Here is a 22853-nt window from a genome sequence, read left to right on the forward strand (position 1 = left end):
TATCTGTTGAGAGGCCAGACAAACGTGTGATTCCTGAAGAGGGGCAGCAGCCTTTTCAGTAGTTGCAGGGCAACAGTCTGGATGATTGACTGATCTGGCCTTGTAACACTAACCAAAACGGCCTTGCTGTGCTGGTACTGCGAACGGCTGAAAGCAAGGGGAAACTACAGCCGTAATTTTTCCTGAGGGCATGCAACTTTACTGTATGGTTAAATGATGATGGCATCCTCTTGGGTAAAATATTCCGGAGGTAAAATAGTCCCACATTCAGATCTCCGGGCGGGGACTAATCAGGAGGACGTCGTTATCAGGAGAAAGAAACCTGGCATTCTACAGATCGGAGTGTGGAATGTCAGATCCCTTAATTGGGCAGGTAGGTTAGAAAATTTAAAAAGGGAAATGGATAGGTTAAAGTTAGATATAGTGGGAATTAGTGAAGTTCGGTGGCAGGAGGAACAAGACTTTTGGTCAGGTGATTACAGGGTTATAAATACAAAATCAAATAGGGGTAGGCTTAATAATGAATAGGAAAATAGGGACGTGGGTAAGCTACTACAAACAGCATAGTGAACGCATTATTGTGGCCAAGATAGACACGAAGCCCATGCCTACTACAGTAGTACAAGTTTATATGCTAACTAGCTCTGCAGATGACGAAGAAATTGAAGAAATGTATGATGAGATAAAAGAAATTATTCAGGTAGTGAAGGGAGACGAAAATTTAATAGTCATGCGTGACTGGAATTCGACAGTAGGAAAAGGGAGAGAAGGGAACATAGTAGGTGAATATGGATTAGGGCTAAAAAATGAAAGAGGAAGCCGTCTGGTAGAATTTTGCAAAGAGCATAACTTAATCATAGCTAACACATGGTTCAAGAATCATGAAAGAGGGTTGTATACATGGAAGAATCCTGGAGATACTAAAAGATATCAGATAGATTATATAATGGTAAGACAGAGATTTAGGAACCAGGTTTTAAATTGTAAGACATTTCCAGGGCCAGATGTGGACTCTGACCACAATCTATTGGTTATGAACAGTAGATTAAAACAGAAGAAATTGCAAAAAGGTGGGAATTTAAGGACATGGGACCTGGATAAACTGGCTAAACCAGAGGTTGTACAGAGTTTCAGGGAGAGCATAAGGGAACAATTGACAGGAAGGGGGAGAAGAAATACAGTAGAAGACGAATGGGTAGCTCTGAGGGATGAAGTAGTGAAGGCAGCAGAGGATCAAGTAGGTAAAAAGACGAGAGCTCGTAGAAATCCTTGGGTAACAGAAGAAATATTGAATTTAATTGATGAAAGGAGAAAATATAAAAATGCAGTAAATGAAGCAGGCAAAAAGGAATACAAACATCTCAAAAATGAGATCGACAGGAAGTGCAAAATGGCTAAGCAGGCATGGCTAGAGGACAAATGTAAGGATGTAGAGGCTTACCTCACTAGGGGTAAGATACATACTGCCTACAGGAAAATTAAAGAGACCTTTGGAGAAAAGAGAGCTACTTGTATGAATATCAAGAGCTCAGATGGAAACCCAGTTCTAATCAAAGAGGGGAAAGCAGAAAGGTGGTAGGAGTATATAGAGGGTCTATACAAGGGCGATGTACTTGAGGACAATATTATGGAAATGGAAGAGGATGTAGATCAAGATGAAATGGGAGATACGATACTGCGTGAAGAGTTTGTCAAAGCACTGAAAGACCTGAGTCGAAACAAGGCCCCGGGAGTAGATAACATTCCATTATAACTACTGACGGCCTTGGGAGAACCAGTCCTGACAAAACTCTACCATCTGGTGAGCAAGATGTATGAGACAGGCGAAATACCCTCAGACTTCAAGAAGAGTATAATAATTCCAATCCCAAAGAAAGCAGGTGTTGACATATGTGAAAATTACCGAACTATCAGTTTAATAAGTCACGGCTGTAAAATATTAATGCGAATTCTTTACAGATGAATGGAAAAACTAGTAGAAGCTGACCTCGGGTAAGATCAGTTTGGATTTCGTAGAAATATCGGAACATGTGAGGCAATACTGACCTTACGACTTATCTTAGAAGGAAGATTAAGGAAAGGCAAGCCTACATTTCTAGCATTTGTAGACTTAGAGAAAGCTTTTGACAATGTTGACTGGAATACTCTCTTTCAAATTCTAAAGGTGGCAGGGGTACAGTTTGTACAGAAACCAGATGGCAGTTATAAGAGTCGAGGGGCATCAAAGGGAAGCAGTGGTTGGGAAGGGAGTGAGACAGGGTTGTAGCCTCTCCCCGATGTTATTCAATCTCTATATTGAGCAAGCAGTAAAGGAAACAAAAGAAAAATTTGGAATAGGTATTAAAATCCATGGAGAAGAAATAAAAACTTTGAGGTTCGCCGATGACATTGTAGTTCTGTCAGAAACAGCAAAGGACCTAGAAGAGCAGCTGAACGGAATGGACAGTGTCTTGAAAGGAGGACACAAGATGAACATCAACAAAAGCAAAACGAGGATAATGGAATGTAGTCCAATTAAATAGGGTGATGCTGCGGGATTTAGATTAGGAAATGAGACGGTTAAAGTAGTAAATGAGTTTTGCTATTTGGGGAGCAAAATAACTGATGATGGTCAAAGTAGAGAGGATATAAAATGTAGACTGGCAATGGCAAGGAAAGCGTTTCTGAAGAAGAGAAATTTGTTAACATCGAGTATAGATTTAAGTGTCAGGAAGTCGTTTCTGAAAGTATTTGTATGGAGTGTAGCCATGTATGGAAGTGAAACATGGACAATAAATAGTTTGGACAAGAAGCGAATAGAAGCTTTTGAAATGTGGTGCTACACAAGAATGTTGAAGATTAGGTGGGTAGATCACATAACTAATGAGGAGGTATTGAATAGGATTGGGTAGAAGAGAAGTTTGTGGCAGAACTTGACTAGAAGAAGGGATCAGTTGGTAGGACATGTCCTGAGGCATCAAGGGATCACAAATTTAGCATTGGAGGGCAGTGTTGAGAGTAAAAATCGTAGAGGGAGACCAAGAGATGAATACACTAAGCTGATTCAGAAGGATGTAGGTTGCAGTAGGTACTGGGAGATGAAGGAGCTTGCACAGGATAGATTAGCATGGAGAGCTGCATCAAACCACTCTCAGGACTGAAGACCACAACAACAACAACACATGTGTGACCCTACCATCACTAACCAATTTTATTAAACTAATTTACCAGTTATCTGAACCTGGCATACGCCCATTATACCATATATTATTCAACAGCATCAATATGAATTTAATTATCCAAAAACATGTACATATCTGTTATCATATCCAAATGACCCAGCTGTGGAGTAACGCCTATTTCATAAAAGTGTAAGAGTTTAAAAAGGGTGGGGGGAAGGAGCAGAGGTGTGAGTTAAATATGCTCTATGTCTCCATGGCCTATCCCGTGGTATGTATATTATTTAATATTTATACCATGTGTGCAGACTCATAATATTAGGTCCCTAAAGACAAATGCAAGATACATATTAAAAGTAGATAAAACATTTCTGCATCATGGAAATGTAGAATTGTAAAAAGGGGGGTGGGGGGAGGTAGAGGCGTGATACATGTAAAACTATTGCATACATGGCATCACCAATGTCATATTACTATAGATAATCATAATCATTTGCAACAGGCATGCGGAATCATTCTAGAGGATGTCAAGGTAGTTGCTCATGTCAGCAGTTAACAAATATGTAAATGTAAATGTTTTACAAAGTTGGGAGAGGGATGTCTAAGGTATGAGAAGTCAAGTATACACCAAGAAACTACGGTTTAACCATATAAAGTTACTTAAAAACACTGTACATCAGTGTGCAATCATTATAATATTGTCTCTGACACACCATAAAACCATTACATTAAATGTATTCAAAATTGCGAATGACAATCATCAGCTGTAGAATGGAATGACGACAATGAAAATTTGTGCCGGACTGGGATTTGAACCAGTATCATAAAAAAACATTGGATGACAATAACAAAACACGTATCATTAAAATGAGGTACTGCATACGTTACTCATTAATAGCTGTTTATGCCGCCATGCCATCCTCAGCCCACAGGTGTCACTGGAGGCGGAAATAGAGAAGCATGTTGTCAGCACACAGCTCTCCTATGTTAGTTTATGAGACCGGAGCCGCTACTTCTCCATCAAGTAACACCTCAGTTTGCCTCACAAGGACGGAGTGCACCCTGCTTGCCAATAGTGCCCAGCAGACCAGATGGTTACCCATCCAAGTGCTAGCCCAGCCTGGCATTACTTAACTTAGGTGATCTGAAGGGAACTGGTGTTACCACCGCAGCAAGGCCATTGGCATAAACCTCTGTACAAGCCCTAATTTCTCTCACCTTACCTTTGGGGTCCTTACATGAAATGTACATTGGCAGCAGTAGAACTGTTCTGCAGTCAGCCTCAAATGCCAGTTCTCTAAATTTTCTCAGTATGGTCTTGCAAAAAGGAAGTAATTTTCCCTCAGGGATTCCCATTTGAGTACACAAACCACTACTGTAGTACCTGTGTGTTGGTCAAAGCTACTGGCAACAAATATAGCAGCATGCATCTGAATTTCCTCAATGACTTACTTTCATCCCACCTGATGGGAATCTCAACCACTCAAGTAGTACTCAAGAATGGGTCGCACTAGTGTTCTATATGCCTTCTCCTTTATAGATGAGCTACACTTTCCCAAAATTCTCCTCAAAAAAATGAACTTTACCATTCACCTTCCCTACTATGAACCTGATGTGCTCATTCCATTTCATATCACTTTGCAGTGTTATGCTTAGATACTTAATCACTGTGACTGCGTAAAACATCACACCACTAATGCTTTATTCAAATGTTACAAGATTGTTTTTTCTAACCATCCACATTAACTTACATTTTTCTACATTTAGAGCAAGCTGCCTTTCACTACACCAACTAGAAATTCTAAATCATCCTATATCCTCCTACAGTCACTCAAGGATGACATCTTCCTGTACACCACAGAATTGACAGCATCATTTATGTAAATGGAGACTGAGAGAGATATGACTGCACTTCTGTGGGGCATTCCTGATGATACCCTTACTCCTGATGAACACTGGCTGTCAAGGACAGTGTTCTGGGTTCTATTACTTACGATGTCTTCAAGCCACTCGCATATCTGAGGACATAATCTGTATGTCTGGCCTTTCGTCAACAATCTGCAGAGTCAAACGCTTAGGGAATCTAAGAATATGGAATCTGCCTGTTGCTCTTCATCCATGGTTTGCAGGATATTATATGAGAAAAGGGCAAGCTGTGTTTCACATAAGCAATGCTTTCCAAAACTGTGGTCAATTGTGGACAGACCTTTCATTATATTCAAACTCAGAATATGTTCAAGAACTCTGCAGCAAACTAACATTATGGATATTGGTCTGTAATTTTGCAGGTACCTTCATTTACCCTTCTTACATAAAGGGGCCACCTGCACTTTTTCCCAGTCACTTGGGACTTTTAGTTGGGCAAGGGTTTCATGATAAATGCACTCTAAGTAAAGGACATATGCCATAGAGAACACTCAGGAAAACTGAAATGATATTCCATCTGCATCTGGGGACTTATTGTATTTCTACACATGCCTATTTCTGTCCTCCATTGGGGAAATGACAATATGTATGTACAATCCTTTTGCATGAATGATTTTTTAAATGCGAAATTTAAAACTTCACTTCTCTTTTTGCTATCACTATTGTCACACCAGACTGATCAATGAGTGACTAGATAAAAGCCTTTGACCCACTTAGTGATTTTATGTGACCTGAATTTTCTCTGGTGCTGCAGGACTTCTGCGTGGATAATCAGCTTCACGTATTTTCCTTCTCTTTTACTTGACTATTGCCATGACAACCACTTCTTGAATATACAGATACGTCATATCAGTGTCTTAATCCTTGACTAGTACGGACCTGATTTTTGGATGTTTGTGTTGATCTGTATCTGCATCACTGTTGGGAAGGAGTTGATGGAACAATTATTTCACCATATATCCAGATTCTCTTGAGTAATTTCTATCCTTCGTCCACAGCATTACCAGGACCACAGTTGTTTTGAACCACTTGGCCACGAGTTTGTAGTGTGGGCCACAGATATCTACTTGAAATTTTAAGCAGATGAATTTCCCAGGACACTTGTAGTCTTTAGCTGTTCTGTACTGGTCTAGCCTAAGTTATCTACCCTTTGCCATAAGGAGCATAGTTACAACCTTCTATCAATTCTGGTCAGTTTTGTCAGCTGTGGTGTCCATGGGGTAGTCTGCCATTTTATTAGTGGAGACAATCTCCTGTTGCGTAAATATGTGAATTTTGTAGTCCATGCTGTCTTCCACTGAATGCAAGACTGATATCAAGTGACACATTTGGGATCAGTTGGCTTCTTTCAGGTTTAACATTACTTCCTTAACCCTGACACAATCTGTCTAGTGCTCTGCTACAAACAAATCTCATTGGCACAGTGAGTCGATGTTGCTTTGCACTCCCAACCTTCCTTCATAGGTTGATTGTTGATCAATACACAGGTCATTTTCCTCAGAATATCTTGTACCACCTTAGCTGTTCATCACTCATCACAGAGGCAGACCACTAATTGTGCATTTCCATTTCATTATTAATAAACTACACCACCTTCCACAGTCAGCAAGTCCACAAATATCCTCTCGATAAATTCCTATTTTATGCGAGTATAGGGCATACATTGATGATAGTATCCATGTATTGTGGCCTCCTACTACTTTCAGTGTGACAATTTTGTAACGAGTTAAGATACCTTCACTATAGTCTACTTTGGTTTGGTTATTATGACTGCTGCCATGGTGTTACGAGGCCCAATTATGACCCTAGTATTAGGCAGAATACACACTGTACACTGAGTCGACTCTCAGCTCCTTTAAAAATCCCCCACCTCTGCAGCCACCAGTGTGCACCTCATTGTGTTTAGCTGTAACACACTATCAGTTCTTGTAAAACCACAGCATTTTGAAGTTGCTTGAAGGTGTTGAACATGCTTCCATTGATGCTAACTAGATATCTATGGATCTTGTTAAGATCCAGACCTACAGATCAGCGTGTTCATCCTAGACCAAGCAGTTCACAAACTTCTCTCAGGTTTGTCAGCCACTTATCAGATTTGATGAAACATTCAATCAAAGGAAACAGATTGTTTCTCCTTTGGGATGGGTCTGACCTGTCAAAAGTCTTTGTGCTCCCTGAAAGATACTGGGTAGTTATAATTATTACTTACAGAGGTCCAGTGTGGACTGTAGTAATCGTGTAGCGACAAAATTTTGAAAATGCTAGTGCAGAACTGATTTATGCTGGAAAAAAATTAATGCGAATTTTGGGCATCAGGTGCGTATCTCGATAACACTGTGAATGCATGAAAGACATATAGAAATGTTTCTGTATGTAACAGATTAGGAATGGGACGGGACATGGGCAGACAAGATAAAACAAGTGAGAAAAGCATAATGTTGATTTTATTATTGACTACAGCTCACACAAATTGTTCAATATGAGCACCGGAAACAATGACAAGATGCTGCATCCCCTGCAGCAGTTCTGACTGAATCTAAACATGTTCCTACATAACAGCCTTCAGATCAGGCTGAGACCGAATAAGTCCCTGGTAAACATGTCCTTTTAAATATCCCCCGAGCCAAAAATCACATGGATTCAACTTGGGGGATCTTGTGGCCCATGCATCTGGAAAATGTCTGGAGATAACACATTCATGGAAGGATACCTTAAGCCAAGCTTTCACGGGGTAAACAGTAAGAGGTGCTGCCCCATGTTGCATAAACAGTTGTTTCCACATGTTTATGCTCTTCTAAAGCACAAATCACATCCTGTACAAGATTTTGATACCATGCAGAGATCATGGTACACCTGACAGGTCCTTTGGATGTACCCTCTTCAAAGAACAGATCAAGAATAGAGGTACTTGTAAATCCATACCAGAGTCACATATGGCGAGTACAACATGCAGTTTAACAGTGCCCCAATTTTGGCAGTTCTGTATATTCACTGCACTCACAGTGTACAGTGCAGACTTGCACCTGGTGGCCAAAATTGGAAATAATTTTTATTATAACCACCTGGTATCTTTGTCCTCTTAACCAGAAGTCTCAAGTTTGGTCTGTCTAGCTCCTTCATAGAGTAGACATTCCAGTTTTTAAGTGACAAATGTGCTTCTCCATGATTATCTATGCTACTGAAGGTCTCTCCGTCTAAAAACTTGCTATCCTCTTGTCCATCTGCCTTGTTAGAATTAATGGTATTGCTTAAATTCTCATCCCTGGTGATTACTGAACTTTTTGCCAACTGTGCTCCTGACAACACACAGTGAACTGTTTTCAATATTTTCCCACATTTTGTGGTGTCATGGTTCTAGACATTCCTGTCATATCTCCAGCAATAGCTGTTTGAGTTACTTCTGGGATACCTATGTTTATTTCCTTAGCTGTTTTTTAATTGAGTAGTTGACTTTTCAGCTAATGTTATTCTATTGACACTCACAATGTTGTTTGGTACCATCTATTCAGTGGCAAGTATCAGATATAGCAAGATTCTGATCCACCTACGCACTGTATTTTTACCCTAAAACTGGTTATTATACACTGAGGTGACAAAAAGTCATGGGATACCTCCTAATATAGTGTTGGACCTCTTTTTGACCAGCATAGCGCAGCAAAGTGACATGTCATCAACTTAACAAGTCATTAGAAGTCCCTGCAGAAATACTGTCTATAGCTGTCCATGATTGCAAAAGTGTTGCCGACACAGATTTTGAGCACAAACTGACCTCTCAATTATGTTGCATAAACGTTCGATGAGATTTACATCGGGTGATCTGGGTTACAAACCATTTGTTCAAACTGTGCAGAATGTTCTTCACACCAATTGCAAATGATTCATCACCGAAAAAAATTCCGTTTTTGAACGGCTGCAAATGATCTCCAAGAAGTTAAACACAACCATTTCCAATCAACGATCAGTTCAGTTTAAGCAGAGGACCCATTCCATGTAAAAACAGCCCACATAATTAAGGAAACACCACAAGCTTGCACAGTGCCTTTGACAAGTTGGGTCGATGAGGCCTGCACCACAATCTAACCCTATTATCAGCTCCTGCCAACTGAAATCTGGACTAGTCTGACCAAGCCACCATTTTCCAGTCAATTAGGGTCCAACCGATATGTTCACAAACCCAGGAAAGGCACTGTGGGTGATGTGCTGTTCATTAAGACACTTGCATCAATCTTATGGTGCCATAGCCAAATTTCGCTGCACTATTCTAAGGGTTATGTTCATTGTAAGTGCCGCATTGATTTCTGTGGTTATTTCACAGTGTTGCTTGCCTCTTAGCACTGACAACTCTGCACAAACACTGCTGCTTTTGGTCATTTAAGTGAAGGCCGCTGCCCACTGCATTGCCCATAGTGAGAGGTAATGCCTGAAATCTCGTGTTCTCGATGCTGCTAATCTCAGAATACTGATTTCTCAAATGATATCTGAAATGGAATGCCCCATGCATCTAGCTCAAGTACCATTCCACATTTAAAGACTTACTTACCACGTGCAGCCATAATCATGTTGGAAGCCTTTTCACATGAATGACCTCAGTACAAATGATGCCTCTGCAATGTCCTGTACTTTTATACCTTGCATATGCAATACTACTGCCATCTGTACATGTGCAATTTGTCACCTCAGTGTATTGCAGTTACACACAAAGTTCCTCTATATGCCCTTTGAAATCTTGAGCAAATATTCCACGCCATAACTTCAAATTGTCAGATAAGCCTTTGAGACATAAAAAATTTGCTAAGCCTCCTTTCTGCACAAGAATCAATAAACTCCCAAGTGGCCTTACTAGAAGTAACATGTTGAACAGGATGCAATATACCACTGCCTTCCGTTTCCATGCAAAGGAAACACTGCACAATGTAAAAAATGGCAGTCAAACCACAGAGTATACCATCTATTACAATTAATGATGTGATTCATAGATAAAATAGCAGTCTTACAAATACATTTTGTCAATGACAGCATACATTTAATGGAGGAAAAAGTACTTTTCATCTCCTTCCTTAGCCACAAAATAGTAAAGAATGATTAAACAACTCAGTCGGACAAAGAATAACAATTCAGAATGTGGTCCAGGTTTGTAATATCACTCATGCAAGGGGAAAAGCCTAGGCGATTAGATGCTCGAAGACAAAGATTTCCCAACCTACCAGTTTTCCCTTCAGCATATTGTGAAGTTTTCTGTTTATGGTACTGCAGATTTACATTGAGTCTTCTTTTGTCAGTGACATTTTAGAAAACAGGTAATACATAATATTTTATATAACTACATATCTTGCCATCACATAGGTATTTGCAGCATCCAAGGCTCAGTTACTTAGATATAATAAAGGTAAAATGGGAATTGAAAGTTGTACTTGAATTTTTAACAGGATTGAAGGATAATAAAAACATCCTATGACACATTGTTTAAAGTACTATAAATATATTGCATCAGTTACACAGTGTTTGGACAATAAAACATTCACAGAATCACCAGTGTACACACTTTCACATAAAATCATGGGCAAATATACTAGAAGATGTACAAAATTTCAAAACACTGTTACCCATTTAGTCTTTCAGTTTTACATGTATTTCATTCCAATATTGGTCTTGAAAATCATTAAATTATCACAAAAATCTTTAGCATTATGAGCACAGAAAAAAAAAAATACTGAGTTACTACATTACTCTACACAGACACTTTCAAGATATGAAATCTAAGACCAAAGTACAGCAACTACAAAAGGCAGTTTCTCAGACACACACATAATACTGATTTTGTTTTGATTATGTAACTGCTGGCTCCAAAATCCTGCTGTTATAAACCAGCTGTATGGATGATGCTGTTAAAAATAAGAACGATGAAAAATATTTCATCAGCAGACTTTCCAATTTGTACCAAATGTGAATACCTATGGTTGTGCCTGTATCATGTAGGAAGAGAATGAGCACTACATTTGACTAAATCGTGGCATGTGAGTAGAGAAAACATCTTCATAAATGAATGTTAACAGCTTGTTCATGACATGTGTGAATAATTAAGAGTTCATAACTGTAAACACTTTAGATCACACTGTAAGTGAACAGCCTTTTAATTTTTACTTAAGTTAAAAAAATATGAATGACAGCACAGTATTTCAGTCAGAGTGAGACAGAGAGGGGGGAGGGGAGAGAGAGAGAGGGGGGGGAGGGAGAGAGGGGTGGGAGAGAGAGGGGGGGGAAGGGAACCTGTCTTCAGACAATGACCAAGAACAAAGAATCAGCAGAGCACGTATTGTTGGCCAAAGAGTGAGGGAGGTTCAGGGAGCAACATAACACTCACTAAAAGTTTTAGGAGATGTGGATTACAGAAATTATGGAAGAATATCAAGTAATTCCCTCACTCACAAATTAAGTTATAAGTTATATGTAAAGCAAACAATCACAATTTAACTCAGTTTTCCAGTATCAATACCCACTGAAGAATACTATTTTTTATTTAAAATTAAGTTTGCTTAGGTTGTTATGAATATTCCATTGGAACACATTAGAATTTCACTCTTTCTGATCTGCAATTGATCGGATATTTTTCTTAAATTACTATATACATACTATATTCCCATTATTTACTTATAAAATGTGAGGTACAAAACAGTGAGCAAGAACATGTCAGCATTTAATTTACCAATGGAACACAGTTGCTTACATGACAGCCATACAAATGAATATTTATCAGTCACATTAAATTAGTATTTTTATCTGCGTATTGTTGGAGGGACACACTGAACTAAGGAGACTTTACAGTACTGATGAATTTCTAATACTGAAGTACAACATGTACAGAAGAAATAGAGATACTATCTACAAGACCATAATGACAAAAATTCTTAGAAGGTTTACCCAGAGTAACAGCCCACTGCACCCTACTCCAGAAATAAATGTTGGGCCTCTCACGGAATACAGCTGTTTCTTGTTTATCGAATATATTAATAATTAAAAAGTTATTCACAGCACCAATTTTGTGTATGAGTATGTGAGCCAAGTGAAATAAAAATAAGAAAAAGTACCCATGTACTGATGTCCTTGTACAAGCAACACAAAGAAATTAAAGTGCAGCATTAACCTGCAGTCTAAAATCATTAATTGGCTGAATTTTTAAAGTGGTCAAAAATCACCAAAATTAAAATACATGCATTTTCACATTACAAAGTTGTTTTCCTAAAAGTGAATTTAGTAATGTGATACCTTAAACAAAAGCATTAAACTCTGAACATGCACTGCATTTTTGTATTTTCACAGAAAGGTATTTTCAAGATTGTTTTTACCCTGCTAAACATTAGAAATTTGTGCTAAGCATTAATTAACAATGGCTGAAACAACCTTGAAGGAAAAAATCTCATAAATATCAATTTACTCAAGGTTTCAAAATTAGTTTTAAAGTTCGAGCAGTTCTGTTGCTGCTATTGTCATAAAATACAAGTGATGATTTGATTAGATGTTTATGAAGGCAAGGTTATATAGAACCTGGAAGTACAAAAGCCAGTCACAGCAATTTCTCGGAAAATGGAAAGCATCCAACACACAGTCAAATCTTAAAGGCAGTGTTAAGCTGTACTTTCCGTATTTCTGGTTCTTTGGACTGATTCCACTAGTTGTAATCGGTAATACCTCAATCAAGTTTCAATTAATTGAAGAAAACAATTTTTATATGGTGAACAAGAGAAGTGCTTTCAAGAACAAAGTTTGCCCACTTCCAATTACCAAGACTGGGTGCATAGATTCTGGATAAAGTATTATACATGCAGATTTCTTGATGGTCAGGTACAAATGTGTGTAGCCCCTAATTCTATGAACAACCATTTACTAGTTAGATCAGATAAGAAATAACTGAAGAGAGGTTACATATGAATGTCAAGAGAACTAGCAACTCCAGCATTCATCACATTCCTATAAAATTGTAATGTTCATTTTATGTCTTATGAATTGATTTTGTTATATAATAACAATGTGTAGTTGAACAAAAATTTTAATCATTTAGTTGACCCTGGAAATAGAAACTGTGGAAAAGAAATGCTAACTTGTACTGCAGGAGTAGATTGATGACAGAAGGTAAATTTTTGACTAGCTGTGCAGCTTTGTAAATATCTACTCTTGCACTGATTATACATTTAAACACTGAGAAAAAATTTTACTGCAAACTTAGAACAGTTTTCTGTTAAGTTGAAACTGCAAATATGTACTAGATGTGTAAAACAATCATTTTATTTTGTGCTACTATTAACCAAAACACTAATTAGATATGCGAAAGATGTAAGTAAGAACTGAAAACAAAAGTCTTAAAACTGCCAATTTGAAAATAATGATTGTTCACTTTCACAGATGCTTCAATTAGCACTGTGAAATATAACTATTTACATGAGAATATTTATCATGATAAAAAATTTAAGGCTTTACAAAATAATATTTTCATTGCAAAATCAAAATGACTACTCAGTATCCACTCAAAATATATCCACAGTATATATTAGCACACACATGTGGAACTTCTTAAAAGCAAATTGTGTGTTTCATGAAACAACAGATATATCTACAGAAAAATATCAAAAACAAAATTGAATAAAAACACAATTTAAAGGCAGTTGCTGGCAATTTTTTAATTGCACAATCTCCATATCCAATCATGAAGTAGGTAATTGCATCCTTGCAGTAATTAATGACCTATCATCTGCAGTATTTTTATGTATATATGGCAAGAACATGACAATTTTAATTTAATTCAGCACAAAAATTATGAATCTGGGTTACTAAATCATTTGTCTGGCTGCCAAAAATGGAGCAAAATACATTTGTTGTATATTATAGTAACTTACCAAAATGATCATTAATTCCTGTTTAAGATACGAGATACTCAGCACTTTCAAAGGTCATAATGCATAGCTTCTTCAGTGGTTATGACACTGATGTATTCTAAATCAGAATTTTTGTTATGGACCACACACTCACAGTGTGAATGCAGGAGATGTGTATGATAAAAAATATAAGCATTAGTAGCAAAACAAGATTTTTCTGGTAGGTGATTAATGAAACAATGGGAACTGATCACAAATATAACTACATGAAATCAATAACTCACTTTGTTTAAATTTAGCTCTATTTTAAATGCTTTTTCATTTGTAATATACAGAACAGTATATTTATATCAACACACAAATTTGTTTAAACTATTGATAAATCCAATTCAAGATTTAATATAATGAATAGTGTTAGCAATCTACATGATATAAAGTCATCCAGTATTTGGCAAGGGATTCAATTTACACTACACATTAAAGTTCAGTTTGTACACAAAAATTGGTTTCCTAATTTTATTACAACTTCTATCTCCAATATACATGCAAAAATTGGCATAGTCAAAAACTTGCTTTTTGCAAACTGTAAAAAACAAACTGTTTAACACATTTTACATGCAACCCTGAGATCAGTGTGCATAAATCAACCTATGGTTTGTCAAAAAGTCACTAATAGCCATCACAACATTCAGAATTTTATTTTTCTTCTTACATTTACTCATTAAAATGAGCTGAGGTGTAAACTTTAAACTCACCTCATATAATTTGAAAATCTTGAACAATGTTTCACAATATAGGTTACAAACAAATGCACACATTACTCTTTCAACACATATTTACACATTACAATCCATACTACTAATACACAAAAAATATTAACCTCATTTAACATAAGACTGCTTTTTACTAAATATTCATAGAACAATCTACATCAGCCTGCAAGGTAACTGGTGATTTATGAGTATTTCTGTTTGTAACAGTAAGATATTCCTGATTAATTCCTTAAACAGGTGAAGGTAATGCACAGATTTCTTGGTAGAAATACACACAAATCAACAGCATGTGGCACCATAGATTTTGAATTGCACTTTCACACATTAAGTCATTACTGAAATATAAAGATCAGAGAATATATGCATACATAACTTTTTAAAGAATAATAGCACTGCATTCAACAATGAGCATAATTATATGCTGAATACAATTTATTGAACATAAAATGTGGAGAAAAAACAAAAATAAAGTCTAAAGTATTTAATAGTCAATAGCTACTAATACTCTGCTGGCTGGAACACAGGCAACCTGTTCCAAACATTTTAATAATACTTAATAAATCACTTTTATAATTATTTGCACATTCTGGTATCAATGTTGTGCAAACACCACAATTCTTTGCACCTCAAAATGTGGGACAAGTAAATTAAGATTCTGAATACTATCCATATTTAATAAGATGAGATCACAACATGAAAAAATATTGGAAGAGTTCTCAAGACTCTCACATTTATAACCTATGGCAGTAGTTCAGCAGTAACCAACAGTTTGATTACTAGTTCATTAACCTTCATTTGTCATCAGTCTCTAAATTATTAAAAAATGTCAAATATAAATAACTGAATAATCAAAGAGCGAAAACAAAGAGCCAATTACATACAGTCACGCGCACTCGTGTACACACACATACACGCACACAACAGATAACAGAGAAAAACATTCAGTTTCAGAAAAAAATCAAAGAATCAGTGATTAAGAGATTCAAAAATTTCATTCCCAGACACCAAACATTGAAACACTTCAGTCTCAAATCTGAACATATAGGAATTATATTTTATTACACAACAATAAAATGACATTTATATAAAAAAAGATAAGTGCTCTTCAGACTAGATGTTGGATTGTCAGTAAAAAAATTGTTGAGTATTGAACACTATTATAGAAAGGAAACTTTCTGCTGCCATAGTGTAGTTAACTAAAACCAGTTTTAAACAACAGAAGCTACATTAAAAGGGACACTGCACACCTATAAAATTTAAATGCATAAAATGTCAAGTTTAAATACAATTTTCTCATATAAAATTCTGCTTCATGTCAAATGCCATTTCACTCATAAAAATTACACTGCAAACAAACTTTTCCTCACCGATATACTGAAACAGCAAATTTACACCGAAAGTTTCACTTTCCTCTTTGAGGACAATGATGCAAAGCTAAAGATCAAATATTTGTCATATAACATTGTCATGGTATCAACATTTTAATTTTTTCCATTTATGAACTGGTTATAAAAAAGTCAATTTTCTTCCTGTAAAATTTTACCAAAGTACAGATAGTAGATGATGGCAGTATTCTTATGAAGACACATTTTATTTCCTCTTACATAGAGGGTAATTAATGATATGCTGTGAATTTATGGACAGGTAATCGGTCAAGGCTGTTATTGCTCTTAGTAGCTTAAAATAATGTGGCCGTTTGTATTCAAGTCACAGAAATTATACCTAACTTTCTCATGTGGAAGTTTGAGATTGTGGTTTTCATTTTGGACCCAATGCAAAATGGCATGTGGAACGACAGTTTCACCCTTAGACAAGTACATACAACATCAATATTTCAATAAATTAAGTTTAAACTATAAACAAAATTTTCGTTAATTAGCTGAGCTCGCCACATTCTGTTGACAGCGGCTTGCAGCGTGAATGGCAAACTCCGCCAGAGGATTGCTTGGAACTCCAGCATCTTCACGGGAAGCAGTTCTACGGGACCGCACTGCTTCAGGTCCCTGGTTTGATGACTCATCATACCCTGAATCTGATGAAGAATCACTGTAGGATTTGGTGAGCTTATTGGGACCACCAGTGTTCTTACTGCATTCTGGGGCACCAGAAGACCCAGGTTCTTTTCCTGCTACTGATTGTACTTCTGCACGCTGCTTTGGTTTGCAGCCATGGCACGGCTTCAGAAATCGAGGATCAACAATGACTTCACCATAAGGCCCTTTGAAAATTGTGCCACAGCATACTTTCTCCCTGAAATATCAAGTACGGTAAGTTAAAATCTAAACTGCTTTGAAGTAATTTGTGACATTTTATATTACACTTCAAATGGCTCTGAGCACTATGGGACTCAACTGCTGAGGTCATTAGTCCCCTAGAACTTAGAACTAGTTAAACCCAACTAACCTAAGGACATCACAAACATCCATGCCCGAGGCAGGATTCGAACCTGCGACCGTAGCGGTCCTGCGGTTCCAGACTGCAGCGCCTTTAACCGCACGGCCACTTCGGCCGGCTTATATTACACTAATGTGGCTAATTTGTAAGAACGAAGATTCCTAGCACAGCTACAACTTTCAGATTTAGTCCTCAGCATAATGCAGTACGTAGTCTATTGTGGTTCCTATTTTATGAACTAGAAACAAGGGAAGTCTTTATACTGACCTTTTCCAAAATGTCATGTCAAGGAAACTGCTGATAGTTGGTGAAAGTGCCGATCGACGTTTGGCAGCCTTCTCACGTCGGTGGGGAGAATGAGCCTTGTTGCGATGCTTAGTTGTTGTCACAATCTCTTCACTTGGAGTTGGGCTTGGTGCCAGACTTTGAGCTCTACTGAGTGTGCTGAGATCTGTTATGAAATCGTCACCTGTGATGAACAAGATTGGACGATATATATCCCTTCACTTTTGTTTTATTAGAATAGTAAGGCACTGTCAGAAAAATTCATGCAACATCACTGAAGCATTTGTGTTATTTCAAACGGAAAGATTTATTGCACAAAAGGAGGGGCACGAGATAATAATGGACACTGTTGAAAAGTTAATTAAACTTGAGTGAGAGACATACCACAGAAAAATTATTTTTCTTTTATTAGCAAACTTCAATTACTATCCCATCCAACTTGCACTATAAATCTGCAGTTACATGAAGATAATATTCAACACCAAGAAATAACATGTGACAATATTTGGAGTACTCTGTTTGAATGAAATAAAGTTTGAAATACCTGTGGCATCATCACTCAAACTTCCTGGACTTTGTTCACGAGCCGAACGATCATTCTTTAAGTAGATATGCTTCTTCTTAATGAGTTTTTCCAATTTTTGAGATGTATCTCCTTTTTGTTTCAGTTTCTTTTTATTTTTTGATTTGAATTTTGTAAGCGATTTTGTACCGGGTCCAGCTCTGGCATCTACAACCTGTCATAAAAAAAGAAAGTGGTGGCAATTATAAAATTGCAAAGAGACACTGGTGTATTTTCAAGGAAGTATTTGCTTGATGGTTTTATAACTCAAATACAACTTCCCACTTGCCTAGAGAAACTGTAATCAAGCACGCAATATTTGAACAACGAGAAACACAAAAAGATGATTAGTAAGATGTTGATTTGTTTCACTGGGATCAAATCTCAATCACGTGCTTACATACACTTCTCTTCAAATGGGAGAAGATTTACAGTTAAATCCTTTTTAACGAATCTCAGGTGACCAAAAAATTTGTTCCTTAAAAGAGAGTTTTCCTTAGATTTAGGTCAAAATGCACTAGATAAGTGTTCCAGAATCAGAACCTAGGCTATTTAGGCCATATAAATACTCCATAATTACAAACTCACCTTGTGCTGCATACAAAAATACAGAACACGAAAATGTTTCTTGGCAAATTTAAAACTACTCAATACATTTATTTTTTTTAATTTCAAGATATTCTGGATGTTTGGTCACATCAAAACTCAAACTGGTATCTTGATTTAAAAAGGAGAAAATTTTATTTAGCTATTGGCACTCAATGAATTAGATGTCACATTAATGAATAAAACTGCTATACTTTCTTTATTTCTGAAAAAAATCTAGAAGAGTAGTCTGCTGCTTCCTTCCAGCACAGCGTACTCCTGGAAGTTGTTGTTCCAGCTGGTTAATACTGTTAAAAACTGACTCATCCACAACGAAGGATGAGAAATACCTTCTAACAGTCTCGAGTCCTTCCACAGCTGCAGAAAACTTGGTGTTGGTGAGTCCACATCTTCATCATCACCATCCTCGTCAACCCCCACTCACCACCAATTTCAGTTTTTTCACCAATATCAGCAGCAAACAGCTCACTCATGTCCATAGTGGGTGTGTGGAAGAATTGTGTTTTCAAATGATAACATTCACCAATCTTAATAACTTCACAACTATCCATACGAGACCAATATTCGAACGCTAAAGCGGACATCGATTTTAAGAATGCAAATGATGAAAGCCTAACGTTATGATTTAATGTCCGAAAACAAGAAGTGCAGCTGCAGACCATATTTTAATTTGTGAATTGTAACACACTTATTCCTTAAAAGCGGGATTTAAAAGAAGCGTGATTCATTAAAACAGAATTTCAGTAACAGTGTTTTTACGGTGTTATCGCCGGGACCAACGAAAGTATTCCTTAAAAATGGGTTCGTAAATACGGGGTTTTACTGTATATATTTTAATGTACCAACTAAACAGCAATGCAAGTTAAAACTGCGTCTGATATAGGATGTGATGGATTTGCACATGTTACACAGCTAGAATATCCAAGATGATGTGCAATCTTAATGAAGATAACATCTGAAATCATAATTACTTTCTAAACTTCTTCCTGTAGAAAACAATGGTAATTAAGGAGTAACAAACTTTGACAGTGCCCAGTGTATATATGACCATCAAATAACTCTTTTGCAAATGTAGGTTGATATCCGCATTCTGAAACTTATGCAGGATAACATTAACAGGAAGAAAGGATCAATGATGATGTCAGAGATGGCACACAAGCTACGACAGGCAGAAGATGCCAGTCATGTAATTTTAAAAGGAACCATTCTGACATAATTTATGGAAAAGGGAAAATTAATGTGAATAGTCATTCAGGTTCAGTGCCTCAACCATTGCACCACTTCTTTTGGAAAGACTAAGAGCGGTGGGTTCCATACAAAAGAATGGCAGAAGCAATGTGGCACTAGGAGAACAAGTACGGTCTAAAGTGCACTTACAGTGTCCACGACTAATGTGTCCTACTGCTGTTTGCATTTCATTGTCATTGGTTGTAACCAATCAGATATTAGTGTACAGCAGCCAACGAGAGAATTCAATTTAATCATTTTCTCCTAAATGTGCCAGTTTTCAAGTTTGTGACCTAATGGTCATTTTTAATTGTACTTGTATATTTCTCACAAATACCTGGCTGTTATTCTGAAAGGTATCACAATTTCTGAGGTTGTGGTTAGTATGGGACCTAATAGCACAGATTAAACTACTGAGAGTGAAACAAATTACCAGCTAACTTCATTTACGAAGCATAGGATATTATGAACAATCAAAGTGACTATCTGACCACTTTTGATAAATATTTACCACATTCACTTCCCACCATAACGAGAACCATTAAGAACAGCAGCATGCAAATTAAAGGCTGCAGAAATCATGAGTGCATTTTTACCTTAAGTTTATTTCTCGAACTACTCAAGTTACGAACTGTATATCTTTTTCACTCTCTGTATGGAGACAGAGTCAGTAATCATGTTTCCTTTGTTGTTAGTCACAGAGCACTGCATGACTGAAAAGCATTTGATAATACTACAAATGAGAGAGCAGTCTACAAAGTAATTTTTGTCCAACAAAATATGAATAACAAGTAAATGGAAAAAAACACAGAAATCTGAGAACAACTCAGCCATGGACCTCAGAACCTTCAAACATCCTGTAGATGGTCAGGTTATGATTCACAGTGCAATCACTAACAAAGTGACAACTTTTTATTATTTTTTAAGCAGTCTCATATCTTGGACACAGGGTATGTGCAGCTTTTATCAGGTTCAATAAAAGCAGTTACAGTTTTATGTAACTTGCTTCCAGTTTTGACTCCTAGCCCATTCTCAAATGATTACTAATTAGCCTGCATAAAGACAAGACTCAAGACAAGGTCATAGAAGTTTTGCACAGTATATGTACAAATTAAAGGAGTAACTACTCTGAAATTATTATTTGTTTACTCACCCACATATCATAAGGTGATAAATGAGTCAAATAAGGTCAGGGAAACAAACATAAACAACATGAGTTATATTTGCTCCCTTGTTGTCAAAATTATTTGTTCTGAGACAGTTATACTCATCGAAATACATTCGCACTGCCTTACTGTTTCTTTTAAATTTTTGTTGATGAACTTTATCTTCTCTGCTGGACATTGCACGTGATTCACATTAATTTCATGTGGTTTCCAGTCTACAGGATTTTATTTCCACTCAGATGGTATTTAGACTGTTTTCCCTGCCCCCTCTGGCTCTCATTTACTCACCCTCCCTATAAACCAACAATTCATTGTACTTCACCTTGGCCTTGACACTGGCAAATTTAAAAAATGATTTCTATGATCTTGTTGCTTTCACTGTTACTTCAACTAATACAAAGTTCTTGGGTTTTAGTTGGGTGAGTTCATCAAAACAGCAAGACATTTCAACAAACCATACCCACTTTTAGAAGACTAGGATTCTGACACTCTTAGAAACATTGACAAGTCTGACAAACTCAGAGCTGGAAACCAGGGAACTAATGGTATTTACCTCTTATATGCTGACCTCCAGTGACAGTACCACACACTGGTACCTCTTAATTCCCCCCCCCCCCTCCCCAAGGTGGTCACCTTTTTTCTTCTTTTTTATACAAATTAAGCACTGCTGACCACTATATGCATTTTACACGAACACCAAATTTTTTAAACAATATTATGTAGCTGCTATCATCTTGTTTTAATGTTATATGGCCTTGTTTTTAGGCAAACTAGTTTCTGGTCACTTGAGGATGGCCTGAAACCAGTCACAAGACACGTATTTGTGCAGTTGGGGTTCCTATTAATTGAAACTGACAACATTTTGCAGACCCAATCAAGGGCTGAGAAATTGTCAGTTGGATACCTGTCAGGGCAGACAAATAACAACAACTTTTAGCATACTCACCAATTAAAACCCAGGATAAATAATTAGATCACTAACATCATTATACTATTCATCTTTAATGTGGTGTCCACCACACACACACACACACACACACACTTGAACAAGTCAGTAAGTAAAATTTTAAGTCTGGGGCAGAAAGAATCTAAACTATTGCATCCCCAAATTACCATTTAAAGTGAGTGCTAAAGACGAGTGTTTTCAATTAGATATCACCCAAGGTGGTTTGAAACTACAGGGTGTCCCCTGAAGAATGGCCAATATCCAGGGATATTACAGAAATGATCTTTCAAAGCAAAAAAGTCTATTAAACACAAGCTCTAAAATGAGTACCTTTAGAGCTATGAGAATTACTTTGGCCTAGATACTGTGAAACAAATCTCTTCTACTACAAGCTCTTTGCCTTCCATGTTTACGGAGGTGGCAATATGGATCAAAACAAGAAAAAAATTGTGAACATGGGCTCTCAAATGCGTAGAAGATGAACAGGCACTCAGATTTCTAAGCTATGCACTTTAAGAGCCCATGTTTACTGGACTTTTTTTCTTGTATTGTCCATATTACTACCTCTCAAACTATGGAAAACAAAGAGACTGCAGTAGAAAAGATATGTTATACAGCATTGGAGATGAAGTGCTCTTACCCCTTACGATACACATTTTAGAGCCTACTTTTAATACGCTGTTTTGCTTCAAATGATTGTTCTTGACATGTTCCTGAGTACTGATCATTTCTCCTGGTCCATCCCACATATTTCTTACAAAACAGATCCTTGACTGCTTTCCCACAATCTTGACGAGCTCACTACAAATCCTTTGATTTAACCTAACTAAAATATTTTTCGTAAATTAACCCATCAAGCAGTATCTTATGTATAACTGCACTGATGTGCCATCAGATGAGGGTAGGTAACACTATTTTGTTAGATAAGTGTACAGTTTTCTGT

At 37.0% G+C, this 22853-nt stretch overlaps 1 protein-coding gene across 2 annotated transcripts in view; it reads right to left on the minus strand.

Annotated features, from left to right (window-relative positions):
- Positions 1 to 10565: 10565 nt before the first annotated feature.
- Positions 10566 to 22853, minus strand: part of LOC126259170 (SIN3-HDAC complex-associated factor) — a 32315-nt gene continuing 20027 nt past the window's right edge. For both annotated transcript variants that reach the window (XM_049955736.1, XM_049955737.1), the window contains exons 4-6: positions 17948 to 18140; positions 17386 to 17587; positions 10566 to 16974 (exon numbers count right to left, since the gene is read on the minus strand). In XM_049955736.1, the coding sequence (XP_049811693.1) occupies positions 16596 to 16974; positions 17386 to 17587; positions 17948 to 18140 (774 nt within the window). In that variant the 3' untranslated portion in view covers positions 10566 to 16595. The remainder of the gene's footprint in view (positions 16975 to 17385; positions 17588 to 17947; positions 18141 to 22853) is intronic.

This window comes from Schistocerca nitens, chromosome 5 (genome assembly GCF_023898315.1).
Source record: "Schistocerca nitens isolate TAMUIC-IGC-003100 chromosome 5, iqSchNite1.1, whole genome shotgun sequence".
NCBI lineage: Eukaryota > Metazoa > Arthropoda > Insecta > Orthoptera > Acrididae > Schistocerca > Schistocerca nitens.